Source organism: Pararge aegeria, chromosome 10 (assembly GCF_905163445.1).
Source record: "Pararge aegeria chromosome 10, ilParAegt1.1, whole genome shotgun sequence".
Lineage (NCBI taxonomy): Eukaryota > Metazoa > Arthropoda > Insecta > Lepidoptera > Nymphalidae > Pararge > Pararge aegeria.
The window spans coordinates 17883120-17902274 of NC_053189.1; the positions used below are offsets into that span (position 1 = coordinate 17883120).

General features: G+C 36.3%; 1 protein-coding gene across 1 annotated transcript; it reads left to right on the top strand.

Moving 5' to 3' along the window:
- The first annotated feature begins 2193 nt into the window (after positions 1-2193).
- LOC120627077 (carbonic anhydrase 4-like) lies at positions 2194-14609 on the top strand. The gene is made up of 8 exons (XM_039894921.1): positions 2194-2260; positions 2772-2894; positions 2976-3169; positions 8134-8248; positions 9097-9269; positions 10521-10633; positions 13081-13183; positions 14412-14609. The coding sequence occupies exons 1-8, from the start codon at positions 2194-2196 to the stop codon at positions 14607-14609; spliced, it is 1086 nt and encodes a 361-aa protein (XP_039750855.1).
- Positions 14610-19155: the final 4546 nt, after the last annotated feature.

Consider the following 19155-nt stretch of genomic DNA (forward strand, 5'->3'; position numbering starts at 1 on the left):
AATTATGAGAGTAAATTTTTACGATGCGCGCGCGCACACCCACACCTGAATTCTACATCGTAAAGTTAGTTCTAGGTGGCTTGAAAATCGGTAACTATGTTCAAGTTGTATATTCTAGTATTTTTATATTTAGAACACGTGTTTCGTAACAGTACAAACAGTGTGAATAAATAAATATTATTACGTTAATAAAACGTTAATTTTTTATTTAAATTAAATATTTTTGATTAATTTTTAATTTTTATCATCAATCACTACTGCATTTTAGTTATTTTTTTTCCATACGTCAAAGAAGTATAACTTCTAACACAGCATAAGTACACTTACTCTTTTTTTTTTATTCCACACAAGTTAGCCCTTGACTGTAATCTTCACCTGGTGGTAAGTTATGATGCATTCTAAGATGGTAGCGAATCGAACCCCGGCCCTCCTACTGAAATTCACAGCTATCACCGTTGAGTCAGGGCGGTCGTCGAAAACCAACCTATAAAATAAACAATCCTATGATATAAAAAAAATCTCCTGAATGGTATTAGATTTAATTCTTTTGGAAAAAAACTTTTTTATTATTATTATTGCTGTTAAAAGTTTGTTTGTATGTCTGCAACTACCAGTCCGGGTGAAATATGACGTGCCACCTACGGAGTTGGAGTTCCAGTGCGATGCTGCGTGAAAACCGTTTGGGTTTAATCTAACTACCATTCCGCTAACAGGATTAGCCAGTTACCACCCTAGACTGCAAAACTATAAGTTACCACCAGGTGCGGTTGCAATACCTCAAGAGCGATACCTCTGCCTGTTTTCTTCTAAGCCTAGACAACAGAAAACTTATCTATACTTATAATAAAACTGTAATTGGAAGATTTCTGTACATTTAATATATTTTGAAAATTTTAACCGGGGGATGCTTCATAATCGATACTGAGTCCAAAACTGATTTTTATTTAATTTTTGTCAGTCTGTCTGTCTGTCCGGGCATCACGTAAAAACTACTGAAGGGATTAAATTTGGCATAGTGGTAGCTGGTATTCCGGGTCAACATATAGGATACTATTTATCCCGATAAACAATAAGTTTCCTTTGGGAAACGGGATGAAAATTTTTATCAATTTTACTTCATAGCTCCGTTAAATGTGAACCGATTTTAATAATTATTTTTTTATTTGAAAGTGTATACTACCAAGCATGTACTGTCTAATTTTAATGGAGATCTGATGAATATTGTCGGAGATAAAGGACATAACTCTTCACAGATAACAGCAAGTTGCACGGCATATAGGACAGCGATCGCACATGCGTACCATCCTGCTAATATTATAAATGCGAAGGAAATAAAATAATGTAAATATTAAGCTTGAACCTATCGCTTAGAAGTATCGCGGCGACGACGGGTCACGAATAACATAGTTTGGAAATAAAACTAGACTTGGTAGCGCTGCAATTAAGTTTCTAGGTTTCTTTTAATTTATTAAAACGATTTGGTGTAGACGAAGTTGCGCGGGTCAGCTAGTCAATTATAAATTTGGAAATTGGTCCTGTCAGGAATCGAACCCGTCACCATTGTACTGCGCCAGAGAGTTCCATTTTCCGGCTTGATTCACCTGAATTATGAGCTAAAGTAGGTCATGTTTTTCGTTTCTCATAATATGACTAAAAATACTTTAAATACAGCCTTGATACGTTGAAGAACAAAAGAAAATCGCCATTAAGTTAATCTTAGTTACTTTTTAATGATACACTTAGGTATTCAGGTTTAGATAAACAAGCATTCTGTATTTAGGTCATAGTAAGTATACAAGGCCACCATGAACTCGTAACCTGAATAACTTAATAAATATACGTATTAAAAATATATAGTTGAAATGCTTCAAATAGTAAACTGTCCTTACGAAAATGGTATGAGTGTCTACCTACATAATTAATTATTCTTATTTAATGACGTTTTTAATTAGATAATGATTAATTAAAATAAGTAGGTACCTGCTGCCTACAGTGTATTTTCCTTCCATCGTCTTTGAGCTCAGCCCAATCAATTCCCACAGCTGGACACAGGTCTCCCCTATGATATATTCTGATATTATCATAATTGACGGATCAAGCAGATGACCTACCTGACGGTAGGTGGAATAACATCGCCTATGAACACTTCACAGGGCTGTGCTGCCAGCATCATCACCCTCAAAATCGAGGAAGATGTGTGATGGATTCAATATCTTAAAACTAAATGATCCTAACAGTGCCTTCACCCAAACCAAACCAAGTAAATCAAAATCCACAAAAACAGTTATGTATAGCGATGAGAATGTATGTATTTTGGATTTATATATTGGATGTATATTGAATTAATATAGTGTACTATATACTATGCGAATATTGGAGTAAAAATGAAAGCAGTATAGGTGCCATGCTTCGTGCAACAGTGTTACAGGCAGGGGCCACAAATAATTTCTTTTTTCGTGGACGAAGGTAAATAAAAATAAAATGGTAGCTTGTAGATCAGCTGATGACGTTCTGGTTTATCTGACTCACCGGTGGGCGGAGGCAATAGATAGAAAAGGAGAGGCTCTAGCAGTTAGCTTGGCCATCGCAAAAGCCATCGATCGGGTATGACATAAGGCACTTGTGCAGCATTTAAGTCACAGTCGACGGTTTTTGCTCTAACCCTAAGCCCATTAATGCTGGCGTTCCGCAGGGTTTAGTGTTATCGCCCACACTGTTTATTTTGCATATCAATGACATGCTCGACAATAATGGCTTCCATTGTTATGCAGATGATAGCACGGGTGATGCTCTCTATAAAGGGCCTGCACAGCTCTCTCCTTCTCAGCTGGTGGAGTGCAGAAGTAAGCTTGTGTCTGAAATTGAGCGTCTCTTGGACGAGGCGTCCGAATGGGGTGCACAAAACATTGTTCAGTTTAACCCCAACAAGACCCAAGTCTGCGCGTTTACAGCTTAAAAAACCGCGTTCTCCGCAGCACCTCAGTTCCAGAACACTCTCCTCACTATTTCTAATAGCATTGGGATCCTCGGTGTCAACATCTCAAACGAAGTCCAATTCCGCGCTCACTTGGAAGGTAAAGTTAAACTAGCTTTCAAAAAGCTTGGTGTGCTCAACAGAGCAAAACGTTACTTTGCGTCAAAGCATAGACTCCAGCTCTATAAAGCGCAAGTAAGACCTTTTTACCAACTCCTTCCACTTGATCGGATACAAAAGCGGGCTGTTCGACTTGTTGACAATCCCAAATTGACTTGCAGTTTGGAGTCCCTGGGGCACCGAAGAGATGTTAGCTCCCTTTGTGTGTTCTATCGACTCTATAATAGAGAGTGTTCTGTAGAGTTGTTTGCATTGATACCTCCTTCCCTGTTCTAGGACCGCACCTCTCGTCGTAGAAAAAAAATCCACCCTCATCATCTGGATGCCTGGTATTCTTCTACTATTCGAAATATCAGACCATTTCTACAGCGCACTTGCAAATTATTAAACAATCTCCCATCTGGTGTGTAATCTCCCAAAAGAACACATTCTAGGGTTATTCTAGGGGCGGATAAACAAATTCCTTAAAAACCGGCAACGCATCAGTGGCTCCTCTGGTGCTGCAGATGTTTATGGGCGGTGGTGATCACTTAACATCAGGTGACCTACTTGCTCGTTTGCCAGCAATTAATATAAAAAAAAAAAAAATGAGCAGAGAATTTCACAGGTCATGCATTGAACACATCCTGCAAAATGATGCCATGTGTCCATCCACCTGAGGCGTAGGTGTTAAGCCTCCTGTCCCTGTAATTCCGCCGGCAACCACGCCCTTCAGGGCGGAACACAGCATTGCGACAATGCTGCTTAGCGGCAGAAATAAGAACTCTACTACTACTACTACTACTACTACATCACTGTGCGCCATGCAATCGGACTTTAATAGCACCACCTTTTCCCTGTCATGTCAGATTCAATATTTGCTCTGGTCCGGCGTGGACGGACACATCAAGAAGGCTCGTATCATATCATATCATAATCAGGAGATGGTTTGTTTATAGTATAGGATGGGGAACCCTTTACAGCTTTATTAATTATTTTACTACAAGTCTACAAAAGAAATATGTCCAGTAGTGAACTATCGGTTGATATTATGAAGCTTCCGAAGCCAAACTCAGAAATCATGTATTTCAGCTTCAGTGCCTTTGCCACAATGCCTTCTGATCTCCTATTACAAGTAACTTACTGCAAATATAGTAGCACCAATATTTTTTTAAGTTGAGTAACGTTAGAAAATGGATAGGCGACCAACTTCAGAGAATTTGGCATTTGTTGGTCTTAGCTCATATCTCTAACAACCAATAGCAATGGTTCTTAGTTGTCTCGTATGCAGAAAGTTAACCAAGAAAACAATTTTATGCTAGCATTCAAGCTCTCATAAAATATGTGGCATAAGTACATGAGGTGTGCTTCAGATGCCCTGAACAGTTCTGTCCCCGATTTTTAATAATATTCACGATATCATCTTCACCGCAATTTAGAAACAGTTTCCAGCAGTGGCTGCAGTGATGATGCTGGTTCAGCCTTTCTATTAAAAACAAAAAATAGACAGAATCGGTTTAGATCCAAAAAGTTATGACTTATTGAGTAAAACCAACAAAAGTCATCCCCTAAACCAAAGAAACCCTGCTGTTTTTCTTGGATATGAAATAACCTTACCCAGAGTATCAGCAACATAAGTAACTATACTAAATTGTCTTTAAATCCGTTCAGTAGTTTTCACGGATATTTTTTTTTTATTATATTCGGTTTTGGATTATTCACCGGTATTCAAGTAAGATGCAGGAATCTTCCAGCAATAGCTATAGGTAGATTCTGTCTATTTATGTCCATTTCCTATATTCAATCTATCCGTAATCTATAGTTTTATTACTTAGCAACGTTGTTATAGTCCAAAAATATAGATACAATTTCTAAAACAACTTATTAACAGATTACAAACAGATTGTATAAAGGAAATGACCGTAAAAGAACCAAAAGAATTACGTCAAGACACGTACGGTCACCGGGATAACCGGGATAACGTACTTTCATTTTAAATCAAACAAGGTGACGCTACTATTCGATGTTATCAAAATACATACCGGATAACTTAATCTAGGAAACAACGTAGTAGCCTAGCACTCAGAAACAAATCTAGGTTCATCAGCACATCCTCGATCTAGATTCTAATTGCGCAGCGAGTGAGGGCCCGTGATAACCTCCATTATCTTGTTGCATGCCAGGACGTTGGTGTCTTTATCTTCATTTTCACATCTGTATCTATATAACTCGCACAAATTCAAAATTCAAAGTTATTTATTTCAAGTAGGCACTTTTGAAATGTCAAGTTTATAGTGGCTCCCACCGGTTCGGAAGGCAGATTCTACTGAGAAGAGCCGGCAAAAAACAACAACATCATTTTACAGTTTCACAATCTTTAGAATTTTTCTATCTTGATAGAGATGAGAGCGGAGCGTCCAGCTTCCAAGCAGCCTTGTCGTCAAGGATTCCATAAATCGTGTAGTAACCACTATTAATTAAATATATACATATTTATTTTATTTATCGTTTTTACTTAGGTAAAGGTAGATCTAATATTATCTTCGGTATCATGTTATAAAAGGCATATACCCATTCCTACAAAGGATTTCTGTACTTTTCTCAGACGATATGCAGACATCCATAATTTATGTCCGTTTCTATTTCATTATTTATATCGACTTTTAGTTTATAATTACTAATGTTAAACAAAACATAGTAGCAGTAAACATTAAGTTTATATTCATAATATTAACCCATTACCGGCCCACTACAGGGCACGGGGCTCCTCCCACAATAAGAAAGGGGGCCCTAGTCCACCACGCTGGCCCAGTGCGGATTGGTGGACTTCACACACTTTTGAGAACATTATGGAGAACTCTCAGGTATGCAGGTTTTCTCACGATGTTTCCCTTCACCGCTGAAACAAGTGATATTCTAATTGCTAAAAACGCACATAACTTAGAAAACGTAGAGGTGCGTGCTGGGATTCGAACTCCGCCCCCCGAAAGTGAAGTCGAGCTCCTGCGCTATCACCGCTCCTAACAATGAATAATTGTTGACAATTATTCAAAGTCAATTATAAATTACACCAGACAGATTTGTCTGGACGTCTGTTGACGTATTCCTAGTAATCTCCTTAATAACTTATTTTAAAATTATGACGGTGCATAATCAATACATATTTAGAAATTCAATTTATGTACATAAAAATATATCAAATTTTAAAAAGAAAGTGGACTGTAACAATATTTATATTAGAAGTAAAAATAAACTCGTAGTGCAGTTTACTAGGCTGCATAAAATTAGTAACTTATTGAAGGGTAATTGTATATCTTTTTATAACAAATTACCAGATGAAATCCTTGAGATGTCTCTCAATAAGTTCAAAGTTAATATAAAACGTAAGCTTATAGAAAAATCCTATTATAATATTAATTATTACATTTATGATAAAAAAGCTTGGGTATGAATTGCTCTAACTTCATAGCTGAACATTAACTAGACCGTGAGATGGTGATAACAAGAAGAAAAAAATAGCTAAGTTTGTTGTGGGCTCTTCTTAGACCAGGGCGCGTTTGAAACCCTACTAGCTTTAGTTTTGAGGTATCGAATGCAGTTATCACCATCACTAACATGTTAAATGTATGAACGCTTCATAAGTGCCTGTAATAAGGTCTACATGAATAAAATATTTTTGAATTTGAATTATTTAGGCATAGCTTTTTTTCCTCGTTAGTGCAAACAAACATAAACAACTAAAAGATAAATTAAAATTTAAACAAATTTATATTTAACTCAAATTTAAATTTAACGTCGTTTTTTCTTAAAAACTTTTTTAAAAGCAAAAGATTGCACAAAGACGACTTTCATAGTTCTCAAAAACGTCTCAGCAGGCAATCAGTTTAAGTGCATCTCTTGAGAGCTCAGCCAAGCTTTAGCAGAGCCTCTTGATGTCTAGGTCAAGAGCAAGGCCAGGGTCGGAACTTTGCATCGTTAAAAGCTTTCTTTGACTAAATTATTCTCATACGACTGCAAAAGTTTTAACCCGTTAGGGGTATGTCAATTCGTCCGGGAGTTATACAACGGGTTCTCTGGGCGTCTAGCAAAGCCAACAAGAGGAAAATGCCGTGGTGGTTTTTGGTTTGGGTATACCCCCTTAGAGGGAGGGAGGGAGTCGAACGTAAGATTTTGCTGTTTTGTCCATAGAGCTAAAGCATGATAGAAGCGGCAATAGAGATTTAATGTTTTATTTATACAGCAATCTACATTAATTCTATTAAAATATAAATTTCCACGTACAAGCACTTGTTATAATTTCCACATACATCATATTAAATGTTTTGTTGGTTCGCAGATTTTGCAACTTCGGTCCAGTTCTACGGTCCAATTTGGTACTATGACGGTACGTTGGGAAGAATGGTACGGTTAACGGTATGAACCTTCTTGGCGTAGTGGGAGGTCTTGTTAGTGGGAGGTCCCGGATTTAAACGAATTATGCATTTTTATTTTTTTTTTATTTTATGTAATTTAGTATATTGCACTGCATGTTTATACTTATCTACTTGTATTGCAATGTTCAAATTATTGCAGTCACATTTTTTCTCTGATTTAGAAAGAAAACACTTGCTAGACTATTTATTTGTGATTTGTTGCACTTACTTAATATAGTATATCATTATACTTATATAAGGTACCTAATATTGAAGTATTAGTATAAATAGAAACATGCCTTTTTGTTTGTTTGTATTAAGATGAACACACGTGGCCGGAAGGTTGTGCAAGGAAGGGGGTAACAGACAATAAAATAAATAAATAAATATACTACGACAATACACACATCACCATCTAGCCCCAAAGTAAGCGTAGCTTGTGTTATGTGTACTAAGATAGCTGTTAAATATCTTTATGAATATAATACATATAAATACTTATAATATACAGATAAATACCCAGACACTGAAAAACAATCATGTTCATCACACAAACATTTTCCAGTTGTGGGAATCGAACCCACGGCCTTGGACTCAGAAAGCAGGGTCGCTGCCCACTGCTCCAATCGGCCGTCAATTAACATTAACATTCAGACTGCCGAGGTGATCAGGGACTTTGAACGGCAGTTCCTCAAAAATGGCAGCCTTAATTTCGCTGGCTACGATGATGTGCTGATGACCGGGATCAATAATGGACATACTAGTAACCACCCAATTCCATACATTCCATATAACCCATGGAATTTTATTCAATTAGAATAATAATTTATGTTATTTTTTTCCTCAGCCACTTAATTTCATACTGGGGTCTGATTTATGCAAGTTATATTTGCATTGCATAAAAAGCACATAACTTAGATAAGTTAGAGGTGTCCGGGATTTGAACTCGACCCCCCGAAAGTGAAGGGGAAATCCTTATCACTATATGATTAGGCTATGACCTCTCCCAAGCATATTTTTTACTACAAGTTAGCCCTGCAATCTGACCTGGTGCTATGAAGATGCAGTATATGGTACCGTGCTAACCTGTAAGGGAGTATGGTAGTCATACCCCTAATTGGTTTCTATGCGACATCGAACCGGAACACTAAATCGCTTAGTGGCATCGTCTTTATCGGTAGGGTGATAACTAGCCACAGCCAAAGCCTCTAACTTGCTGCTGAAAACCAGTGCTGCGCTTTTTTGTATGCAGCGATACTGAGCCAACACTTTTGTCACATTTTTTTTTATTCTTTAAAATTTATGTAACATTTTACACAAATGTGTGACAATAAAGACGATTTTTCTTTCTTCCTTTCTTTCTAACAATAAGTATATTGCAGGCAACCGTGACAAAAAAAACAATGGTGCATCCTCATTATATCAAATGTAGGATGTTTACTGCTTAAAAGCAGTGATAGCCTAGTGATTGCGGCTCCGGCTTTACTTTCGGGGGTCCGAGTTCGAATCCCAGCAAGCCCCACTTACTTTTCTAAGTTATGTGCGTTTTAAGCAATTAAAATATCACTTGCTTCGACGGTTAACAATGCCGAGAAATACCTGAGGCGACAGTACTTTCCCGGAAGAGCTCTGTCACACAAAGCTCCAATATTAACTACTATATATTTCGATTCAACCGCAGATACCCCATGGAAATTCACTTTGTGCACGTGCGCTCCGACCTTGAAGTGTTTGAAGCCCTACAGCGGAAGGACGGCTTGGCTATTGTCGCAGTATTCTGCAATGTAAGTTTTCTATATAATGTAACCTAGAGGGAGATAAATGGAGGGCTGTAGTGTCTCTTTGGATAAGAACTATGTCTTTAGAAATGATTAATTATAATAAATTGATAGTAAAAATGGAAGATGCAAAAAATTCGTTCGGTACTAACAGCTCATCTTAACAACCTTAGGTGTCAACCTGGGTCTCTTCCCAGAATAAATAAATAATAATAAATATACCACGAAAATAATCGCAATCTAGCCCCAAAGTAAGCATAGCGAGGGTTCCCGATTTCTTTGCCATTCTCAGAACAAGAACGGAAGACTTAGACTCACCATCCTTTGCACTTTAAATGAGGACTTTAAAAATCCGTTTGTCAAGTATTGGTCTTGCGTGCACCGGTGCGAGAATAATAATATTAGGTTTTAAGATAATTCTTTTTTTTTTTTACATCTGTATTAGCTTTATTTATTATTATTGTTATTATTGTACTATAAAACAAATCTATTCTATGGGACTATTGCCTGAAAATAAAGAATTATTATTATTATCATATTATAGCTTGTAATATGGGTACTAACTAGTAACTACTAAGAAACATGATAAATATAAATAAACTAGCTGTACCCTGCCACGCTTCGCTGTGTTATGTTCATTTTTATGGAATGGTTGAGAAATGAGAAACAAAACAAAGAATACATTACATAATATGTCAGCGAGTGTTTCTCTCGCTTTCGGCAGATGGCGCGGTCACTGGTACATCGATCGTTAAAAAAAACTGTAGTTTCGCGGTCGCGGATATGTGGACTGATGCAAAAAATAAATAAAAACAATCCTTGATGCGGATTATATATCAAGCTAAAATTTCAGCTTGTGTTATGGGTACTAAGATGCCTGACGAATATTTTTATGAATAATATACATAAATACACAGAAAAACACATTTATTTTCATCACACAAATATATACCAGTTGGGAACTCTGGGTTCCATAAATGGAACATGTAAAATTGAACATGAACTGGTAAAATTGTGTACAATTTCCTTTTAATGAATTATCTAATTACTTCGTGATAGTTTGGCTTTCTTTTGACGAAGATTAACAACTTTTATTTTGCATCTTTTCTGTACGTTTATGTGGTAAAATAAAAGTGTATTCAATCATTCATTCATACTTATATTATGTAGTCTAGTATATTGCACTGCAATCAGTACTTAATGCATAAATTTGTAATGAATGCAATGCTACATGCAATTTGATTGAACATTTAACAGGTCCAGGCAGAACAGAGCGACCATGAAAGGGGGGCCTTTGAAGAGCTCATACAGTACATCCCCCAGCTGATGAGTAATCGAGACAGAGTCAGTGGGATGCTAATGGACTTAAGGTGAGTTCAAAATTCTATGGAGATGAATGAATGAATTAATGAATTAATGAATATACTTTTATTGTACACCAAAGAAAAAAAGTAGTTACAGAGATATAAATACAGAGCAAGAAAGTACAATTTGGTGGCCTTATCGCTACATTGCGATTTCTTCCAGGCAACCAAAGGCTAAAGAGATATACTCTCTCTCGTTTTTACATCTGTGCTCGTTTGCAATGTCAGCGATAAGTATGGTCTATTTTTATTAACCCCCAACGCGAACAGAGAATGTGTAAGTTTAACGTGTCTGTACTGTGTATTTGTCTGTGGTATCCTAGCTTCTAAAAAGATGAACCGATTTCCGTTTAATTTTTTTGTGTCATAGATAAGAATGTAGTTTCAATTCTCATCCCGAGAGTCATGTTTCATGAAAATCTGTTCAGCCATCTTTTCTAGATGATTAGGGGATCTGACTAACTTCCTTAGAGTTTATTTTTTGTGTCGATTGAACTTGTCGAATGCAAACAAGATTTTTGTTACTTTTTTTAGAGTAGTTTATTTTTAAATTGTTAAGAAAAAAATCCGGAAATTTCTTTTTATTAAGTTTGTTTTTATTTATTTTATTGCACTTGATTTTTTACTTTAAAAAAAAATATCTACGACGTAGCAAAAGAGCAAAGTACCTATTGATACTTAATGATAAAATTATAATCTACCAGTAGTACAAATCCTTTGTTGTGTGAACGCATGGTATAGGTATATTCCATACCTCCATACTAATCTATTCTTAATATGACAAAAAATATAAATTACGCTCTATCGACTTCGTTTTTGGCATAGAATTATTTGAAAGGACTGTGAGACCGAAAACAAACGGTTCCCACGGGACCCTATAAAAACCGTAATTAGTAGGCTGCTTGTAAAATAAAAAATTATATTTGAATGTATTTAGAAAATGGTAGATCGTAACGATTATATTTTTTCCTGATAATATACGTATAGTTACATAGCCCGCCGCCGGATTTTCTATGTCACTACAATTCTACAATCATCTAAGTATTTAATTAGAAACAAAAGAATGAACGCTTTAAATACTTTATTGTACACTAAGATACTCATACAATATTAACAAAATGACAAGTGTATAACCGAACTCCAAACACAAAAAAAAACCGTCAAATCTATTCTGGAAAATGTACTCTTTCTTGCTGGATAAAGCATCTATCTGTGAAAGTCCCTTCCATTGTATGCTAATATTATAAAGAAGAAAGACTTTTTTTTTGTTTGTACCCAATAGGCACCGAAAGTACTGCACTGATTTTAACCGTTTCGTCGCCAAAAGAACGCCAAACTATCACGAAGTAACATTGGTCATTATTCATTTCGTACCGGACATTTAATTTAAATTTTTCGCCAGTTAAAAAATGTATGTACACCTACGAAAAAAGAGTTAATTTACACTAAATTTAAAAAATTCTTTTTAAAAACTACATTCGATTATCTTTAATATGTTAGTGTTTAAACACAAAAACAAACACTGAAGAAGTCGCAGGAAATCGCTAGTTATAGCTATTTAGTATAAGCTATTACAAGCACCGTCAGTGGTTATCTTAATATTGAATAAATATAGGTTTATTTATTATTATGTTTGTTTACTTTGTTATTATTATTAAATTCTTTATTGCACACAGAAGACAAAATACAAAGAGAAACACAATGGATAAAATAAAAAATAAAATAAAAACTAGTTTAGGGGTGGAAAGGCGGTCTTTTTGATAAAGCGATATTTCCCAGACAATCTGTTGCGAAAGTTATACCTAAGGTACGGGTTGGTGCGGGAATCAAAATTTATAGCTTCAAATTCTTCCCAATTCTTCTTCTTTGTCATTACACTCTTGACAGAGTGGTCGTGGTCTCCATGAAGCATCTTTGAGGTCAGATGTCACACGCCCCACGAGCATCCACCACTTTTCTCGGCTGGCCGAAACCAAATTACATATTGCTAATCTAATATTTACTACACATATAATAATTATTATGATATATAATAATAATATAATAATAATTATTATTATATATTTTCTCCCACCACAAAAAACAACCATTAACTTAACCATGCACCTTGGAATTAGACAAATCTTATTTGAAGTTAAACTCTTCGTTTTTAGTTCATTGGCTTATCATTCAATTAATCGCTTCAATTCATAGCAAATAAGTGGAAGTTGAGTAATTCATTAAAAATTACTCAACTTCCAGCTATTATGGCCCACGTATATTAACAACCTAATTTCAGAAGACAATAAAGGCCAATAGAAAAGATTGCCGCACGTCCGAAGCGGTGACATCACAGAATAATGCCCGTTGTCAATAAACCTATTGAACACCTAAATCGGAAGCTTAATGATTCAGATTATTATGTAGATACAGAATCATCCTCAAGTACCTACCCACAGATTATAATTTTGCAGGAAGTTGATGAGTCCGGAAAAGGGCTCACTCACGTCGCCGGAGTGCAACGAGGTGGTCGTGTGGATCATATTCTACAAACCTATTTTCAAATGTTGTGAACGCGTCACCTTGTCGCCGCGAACGAGACAGAGCACTTGAAGTTCAACAAAACATTTGTTACAGTTAACTTTATTGCCGTTGTGAAAAACAGAAATTTATGACTCCCTGAGCGTGCGAATACGACCGCTGGCAGCCGTCGTTTGGCGACAAGTGTTTTTTTTTATTAGGGATAGGCAAGCGCTTGACGATAATCATGCCCGTTAGAAAGCAATGATGAGGTGGAAGTTGGATCACGCTTGCCTGGAAAAAGCCTATTCACTCTAGCCTTGAAGATATTCAAATTATACGTGGCAGGAAACCACAGTTGCCGTGAGGGCGTTCCACATCAAAATTCAAAATTCATTTATTTCAAGTAGGCCTAATACAAGCACTTTTCAATCGTCAAGTCTGTGCGTGTGTAGTGACTCTATTACCGGTTCGGAACGCAGATTCTACCCAGAAGAAGCCGGCAAGAAACTCAGCAGTTGCTCTTTTCCAACATTCCAACATTCCAACAATCATCCTAGCGATACGTATCAGAAACGTGGATAAAAAACGTTATGTGCGTGTTGATGGAATATCAACCACATAAGGATGACATCGCTTACGGTGTCTCCGCTTACTATACGGCAATACTGTTCTGTGGTAGTGTTTGTATACTGAAAGATTAAAAGATTTCTATGCTCTCACCGCTTAAGAAACGGCCATTAACTACTAGCGACTGCATATCGTCTTCGAAAGGTACAGAAGTAATATATGGGGTTTTTATAACTTGATTCCCAAGGTAATATTAGACCCCCGACACAAAAAATAAACTCTAAAAACGAACAGAAACTGATCCCTAAAATATTGTCATATTTAAAGTCATGGTTAAGTACCTAACCAAATACTTTCAATGTCGATCTTCAAACGGCTGAACAGATTTTCAAGATACATGGCTATAACATGGGAACACTCGGTATAAAATTATCTATGACGCAAAAACTAAACGAATATCGGTCCAAGCGTCCAAGCCAACAGAGAGCCACGTAAAACTTATAACACCCCTCTGTTTTTGCGTCGGGGGTTAAAAAGAGACACTGCTGAGTTTCGTACTGGCTTCTTCTCGGTAGAATCTGGCTTCCAAACCGGTGGTAGTCACTACAAACATACAGACTTGACGTTTCAAAAGTGCCTACTTGAAATAAATAACATTTTGAATTTGGAATTGTGCCAATCATTACGCTGTTAATGATGTCATACTGTTTGTCAGTACCGCATGTTCGGCAAGGTGGGCATAGGAAAGCACAACTTCAGACGCCTTCAGCTGCTGAGCCACACCCAGGTATTCCAGTCGCCGGATGCACTTCTCACCACGCCGCGCGCCATTGTCGTCATCGTTGACGCGTTCAGCCTTGTCACGGCGTTCTTAAGGAATATCACCAGGTCAGCATTACAGGGGCATATTTGAATGTATATGATTTGAGTGTTTATGCATGTATACGCAAATACCGTTTCCACCAATTCGCACTGGGCCAGCGTGGTGGGCTACGGCCTTAACCCCTACTCGCACCTGCACCCCATCCCAGCTCGCACCTCTAACTTTTACGCAATTACAATATTACTAGCTTCAAAGCGACAAAGCCGCCAAATTGTATACATTGTTGTTATACTTTTCTTTTTTTTATGTACTTTTTGTGGTTTGTAATAAAGGTATATTCATTAATCATGCATCTGTTTCACGTAGGTTCTCAATGAAGTACGAAAAAACATTTTCTACCAAAGTTAACAAACGGCAACGTTCACTACTGCATGGTGTAGCACTTCGATATAAAATGCCAATTCTCCTGCGGATGTGCGCCGAACGCGGCGTCCTTCGGTACCGCAGCGGCGCCTTTGACAAAATGCAGCACAGGCCAAGACGGCACAGCATAACGGCGACCGTTTCTAAGCGAATGGATTTTAGTTTTTTAAGATTTTCAGTCCTTTGGTTAATAATGGAGGTGATTCGTTAGTCCGTTTTTTCCAAAGGTTTATAAGTAAGGAAGATTGTAAATAAAAAAGTTTTTATTCACTGCCTCTTTTATTAACGTAATTATTTTAACAACCATTACAATACACACACACTTTACATTTACACATAAAGTTAACATAAGTTAAAACATAGGAATTTCGTATTTTACAGGAAAGCAATAGAGACGATTTTCGCAAGAACATAATATAAGACGTGTTTTAAACGTGGTTATAATGTAGCACTGCTGAGCTAATGAATAAGGCGGCTTTTTGACATATTACTAAAACTTATTTTTAGATTTTTTTTATTCCTTTAAAAGTTAGCCTCTGACTTTAATCTCACCTGGTGGTAAGTGATGATGCAGTCTAAGATGGTAGCGGGCTAATCTGTTTGGGGTATGGCTCCCTTATCGATTTCTACGCTTAAACGCTTTGCAACACGTCTTTGCCGATAGTTAGCCACGGCCAAAGACAGAGAAAATTCCGAATTGCTAAAGAGCCCCGCAGCGGATCGAACTCATGACCTCCCTACATAAGACCTCAGCGGTAAGCACTGCGCTAGGTGGGTCGTAAAAGACTTACGTTAAGTCTAGGCATTTGAAAGTATAACTTTTACCTCATAGAAATTACGATTGATTTTCAACAGTTTTAGTTGTAGTATAGTGCTGGTGAAAATAGAAGTATTTATATTCTCGTTGAAAATCGGTTTAATTTCATAGTGTCGGTACACCTGCAGGAGAATTTGTTATTTAATTTGGTTTTTTCTTTTTGTATATTTTTATTTGTTTTTCCTTATTCTTATGGTTATTTTAATAAATACGAATATACATTATTAAAGGAAAATTTAAATGCAAAATATGAGTAGATAAACGAAAGTAAGTATACCTGGCATAACATCTGTTCGACGTTAGTCAAGTATCAAGTACGAAAAAACATTTCCTGACAAAGTCAACAAACAGAACAGTCACTGCCGCACGATATAAAATTCCAAATTCTCCTGTGGGTGAACGTCGGGGTCCTTTGCCAGCGCAGCGGCGCCTTTTACAAAATGCGGAAGGGGACGACACGGCACGAAGCCAACCGTTTATAAACGAATGGACTATACCACCCAACGCTGTCGGTTTTAAACACAGTCAAATAAACGTCTCATTTAAAAATGCTACAAATATATTAAGTTTTTTTACACATTGGGAAAGATATTGGATAAGCTATAGATATCAAATTTTTATAATAACAAAGAAGAAGATGAAAATTAATAGTTTCCGAAAGGAAATACAAAATTGTCCCTAAAACTATAAACATGACAGCCCTTTATCGTGATAATAAATATTTCAAGTTTTCTGAATAATACTACTGTATGACATTCAAAAAAAATTGATATAAATTAACATGGAAGCATAATGTTTTTTCCATTTTTACCAGTTAAACTCTAAAAGCCGAGTTGAGGAATTACGTTTCAGTATTAAAATTAATTAAAACGAATGTTTATGTCTGTATGATTTTGTAATTACAGCGGATCGCTGTGGTCCGACAATCGTTTTGTGGAGCAGTGTCGAACTATCGATTTTGTCGGATGTGAGTTGGTGATAATAAAAACAGCCTAGCCAAACTAGTAGTTTGTTGTGGGCTTCTTCTTAGACCAGGGCGCGTTTGGAACCCTCGTAGCTTAAGTTTTAAGTTGGCGAATTTCGTTATCGCCATCAACTCACTTCTATGTCATATTTTACATGTAATGTAGGCATCAAAAGTGCCATCTATGTGCCTATTTGTATAGAGAAATATTTGACTTTGTCTCTGACACGCTTCTGTAGTGCTTCAGCAATGTTCGCCATGGCGAAAAAAGTTACGCAACAATTGAATTGATTGCAGATAGTATGAATGGTTCTGAACTGTGAAAACTCGTGCAAAGGACGATACTTTTAGTAATAAAATACTAAAGTAGCTTTTTATACTTTTTAATACAATTTATTTAATGGCTCTTTGTTGTCTCATAAATAAATTAATAATAAGTTAAGATAAGAATGACTAAAGTTGATATAGACTAAATCTTGCATGTGATAAAAGCGACAATGGCACCGGCCCAGATAAGAGTGTGGTATTGGAAAGGGTTACCCCCTTAGTCAAAAGGAAACAATAGATTTCATAATAACGAATTACCTTGGCTCGACAACTCGTGATTAATAATTTAAAAAAAAAAGTCAAATTAAAAATTCTATTCTTTTAAGTAGGCCTTATTTCGAATGTCGAATAGGTCAATAGTCAAAGTCGAATTGAGAACAGCTCCTCTTTTTTTAGGTTGGTAGAAAATAACTGTACAAAGTCAAAAAAATACGCAGTGACAACCAGCTGTGTCTACATATAACACCTAATCGTTCATGGATTACTATAGCATGAAAAAACGTATGGTAATGGTACCCCCATTTCCAACATTAAACTCTATAATTATCTTCTAAACATTTAAGTCATACGATGCAAGAGGTAGTACCATTAATTAACTATAGTGAAACAGAATTACATACAGAAGCCGTGTATTCGACTAATATTGAAGGATCCAAAACCACTCCACTTTAGTATTGTTTCTCGAACAGGCGGTTAGTCACTTCATAGCATTTAGCACTTGACAGTAATTATTTTACCCCTAATGTTCTAAACGTTTACCATAAAATGGGAAAATGGGTAAAAGTTTGCGACTTGCAACATTCCGCGTGTGCTAAAGTGGGACGTGTGCGGGGCGTTTTCACTGTTCTTGGACACAACGCACTGCATGCAATAATAGCTGAATGAGGGTTCCGTATGTTCTTATTTCTCTGTCTTATTACATAGTTAACTGAAATTCGAAGTTATTTTCTGTAAACTTCCTTAAGGTAATGAATATATACCCACCATCCAAAATACGTTCCTAATTATCATAAAAAAATATTTATTGATTTTTATAATTATGTACAAAATTACATTGGCATATTTTATCTTCAAACAATATGGTAGATAACTGTCAGTTGTCAAAGTGTCCGTGCATAACTGTCATCCACGGATTGCAAGCTAATTTTCTAAAGTTTGGTAATAAGAAAACCTATGTGTGATGTTTGTTTTTAACGTCCGAAGAAGCACAAAAACTGACAATATTTTATTTAAAGTAATAAGATATTGTTTTTTATTAAATTTTGTACAATACTAGACAACTACGCCAGCGTCTAACCCAGGTGTACATCGCAAACAAATTCAATAAAAATGGTTTTTTAAATACCGTAGCAAACTTTTATATTCCAGGAATATTAAGTAAAAGCGTATTCTAAAGTAATTACCTACCAAAAAAATATTAACTAAAACATGACGATTGGTTCAGTTTATACAAATGGGCAGTCGAAACTACCGACGTAAGTGAAAACTATATACAATGTATTAGTATATAAAGCGGATAGCTTTGGCCTGCTTTCCAGGGGAACCGAGTTCAATCCCCGATACGCACCTCTAACTTTTAAGAGTTACCAAGTGCGATTTTAAATTTAAGTTATTTAAATAACACTTGCTTTAACAGTGGAGAACACATCTTGAGGAAACCTGCACGCCTGAGAGTTTCCATAATATTCCCAAGAGCGTGGGAAGTCTACTAATCCGCACTTAGCAAGGCCCTAGTGTAGACCACGGCCTGAAACCCTTCTCATTCTGAGACCTGTGTGCTATAAGTAGGCCAGTAATTATTACCATTAAAGAATAGATTTATGAAATGTGGATAATGTAGTGCTATCTTACTTGCACAATATTCTCACGACCATACATTGTGCGAAAGTGATAGCTCGACATCGGCCGTTTTTGATAAATCTATTCTGTAATTTAACCATATATATGTAAACATATATAACCATATATATGTAACCACATATGTAAACATATATATGGTTGTTTATTTATTTATTAAGAGCACTAACAAAATGTATATTACACGTTTTTAAATTTAGCACACGCAAAAAAACATGGACTGATATGCACGTCAATTACAAGTCAAG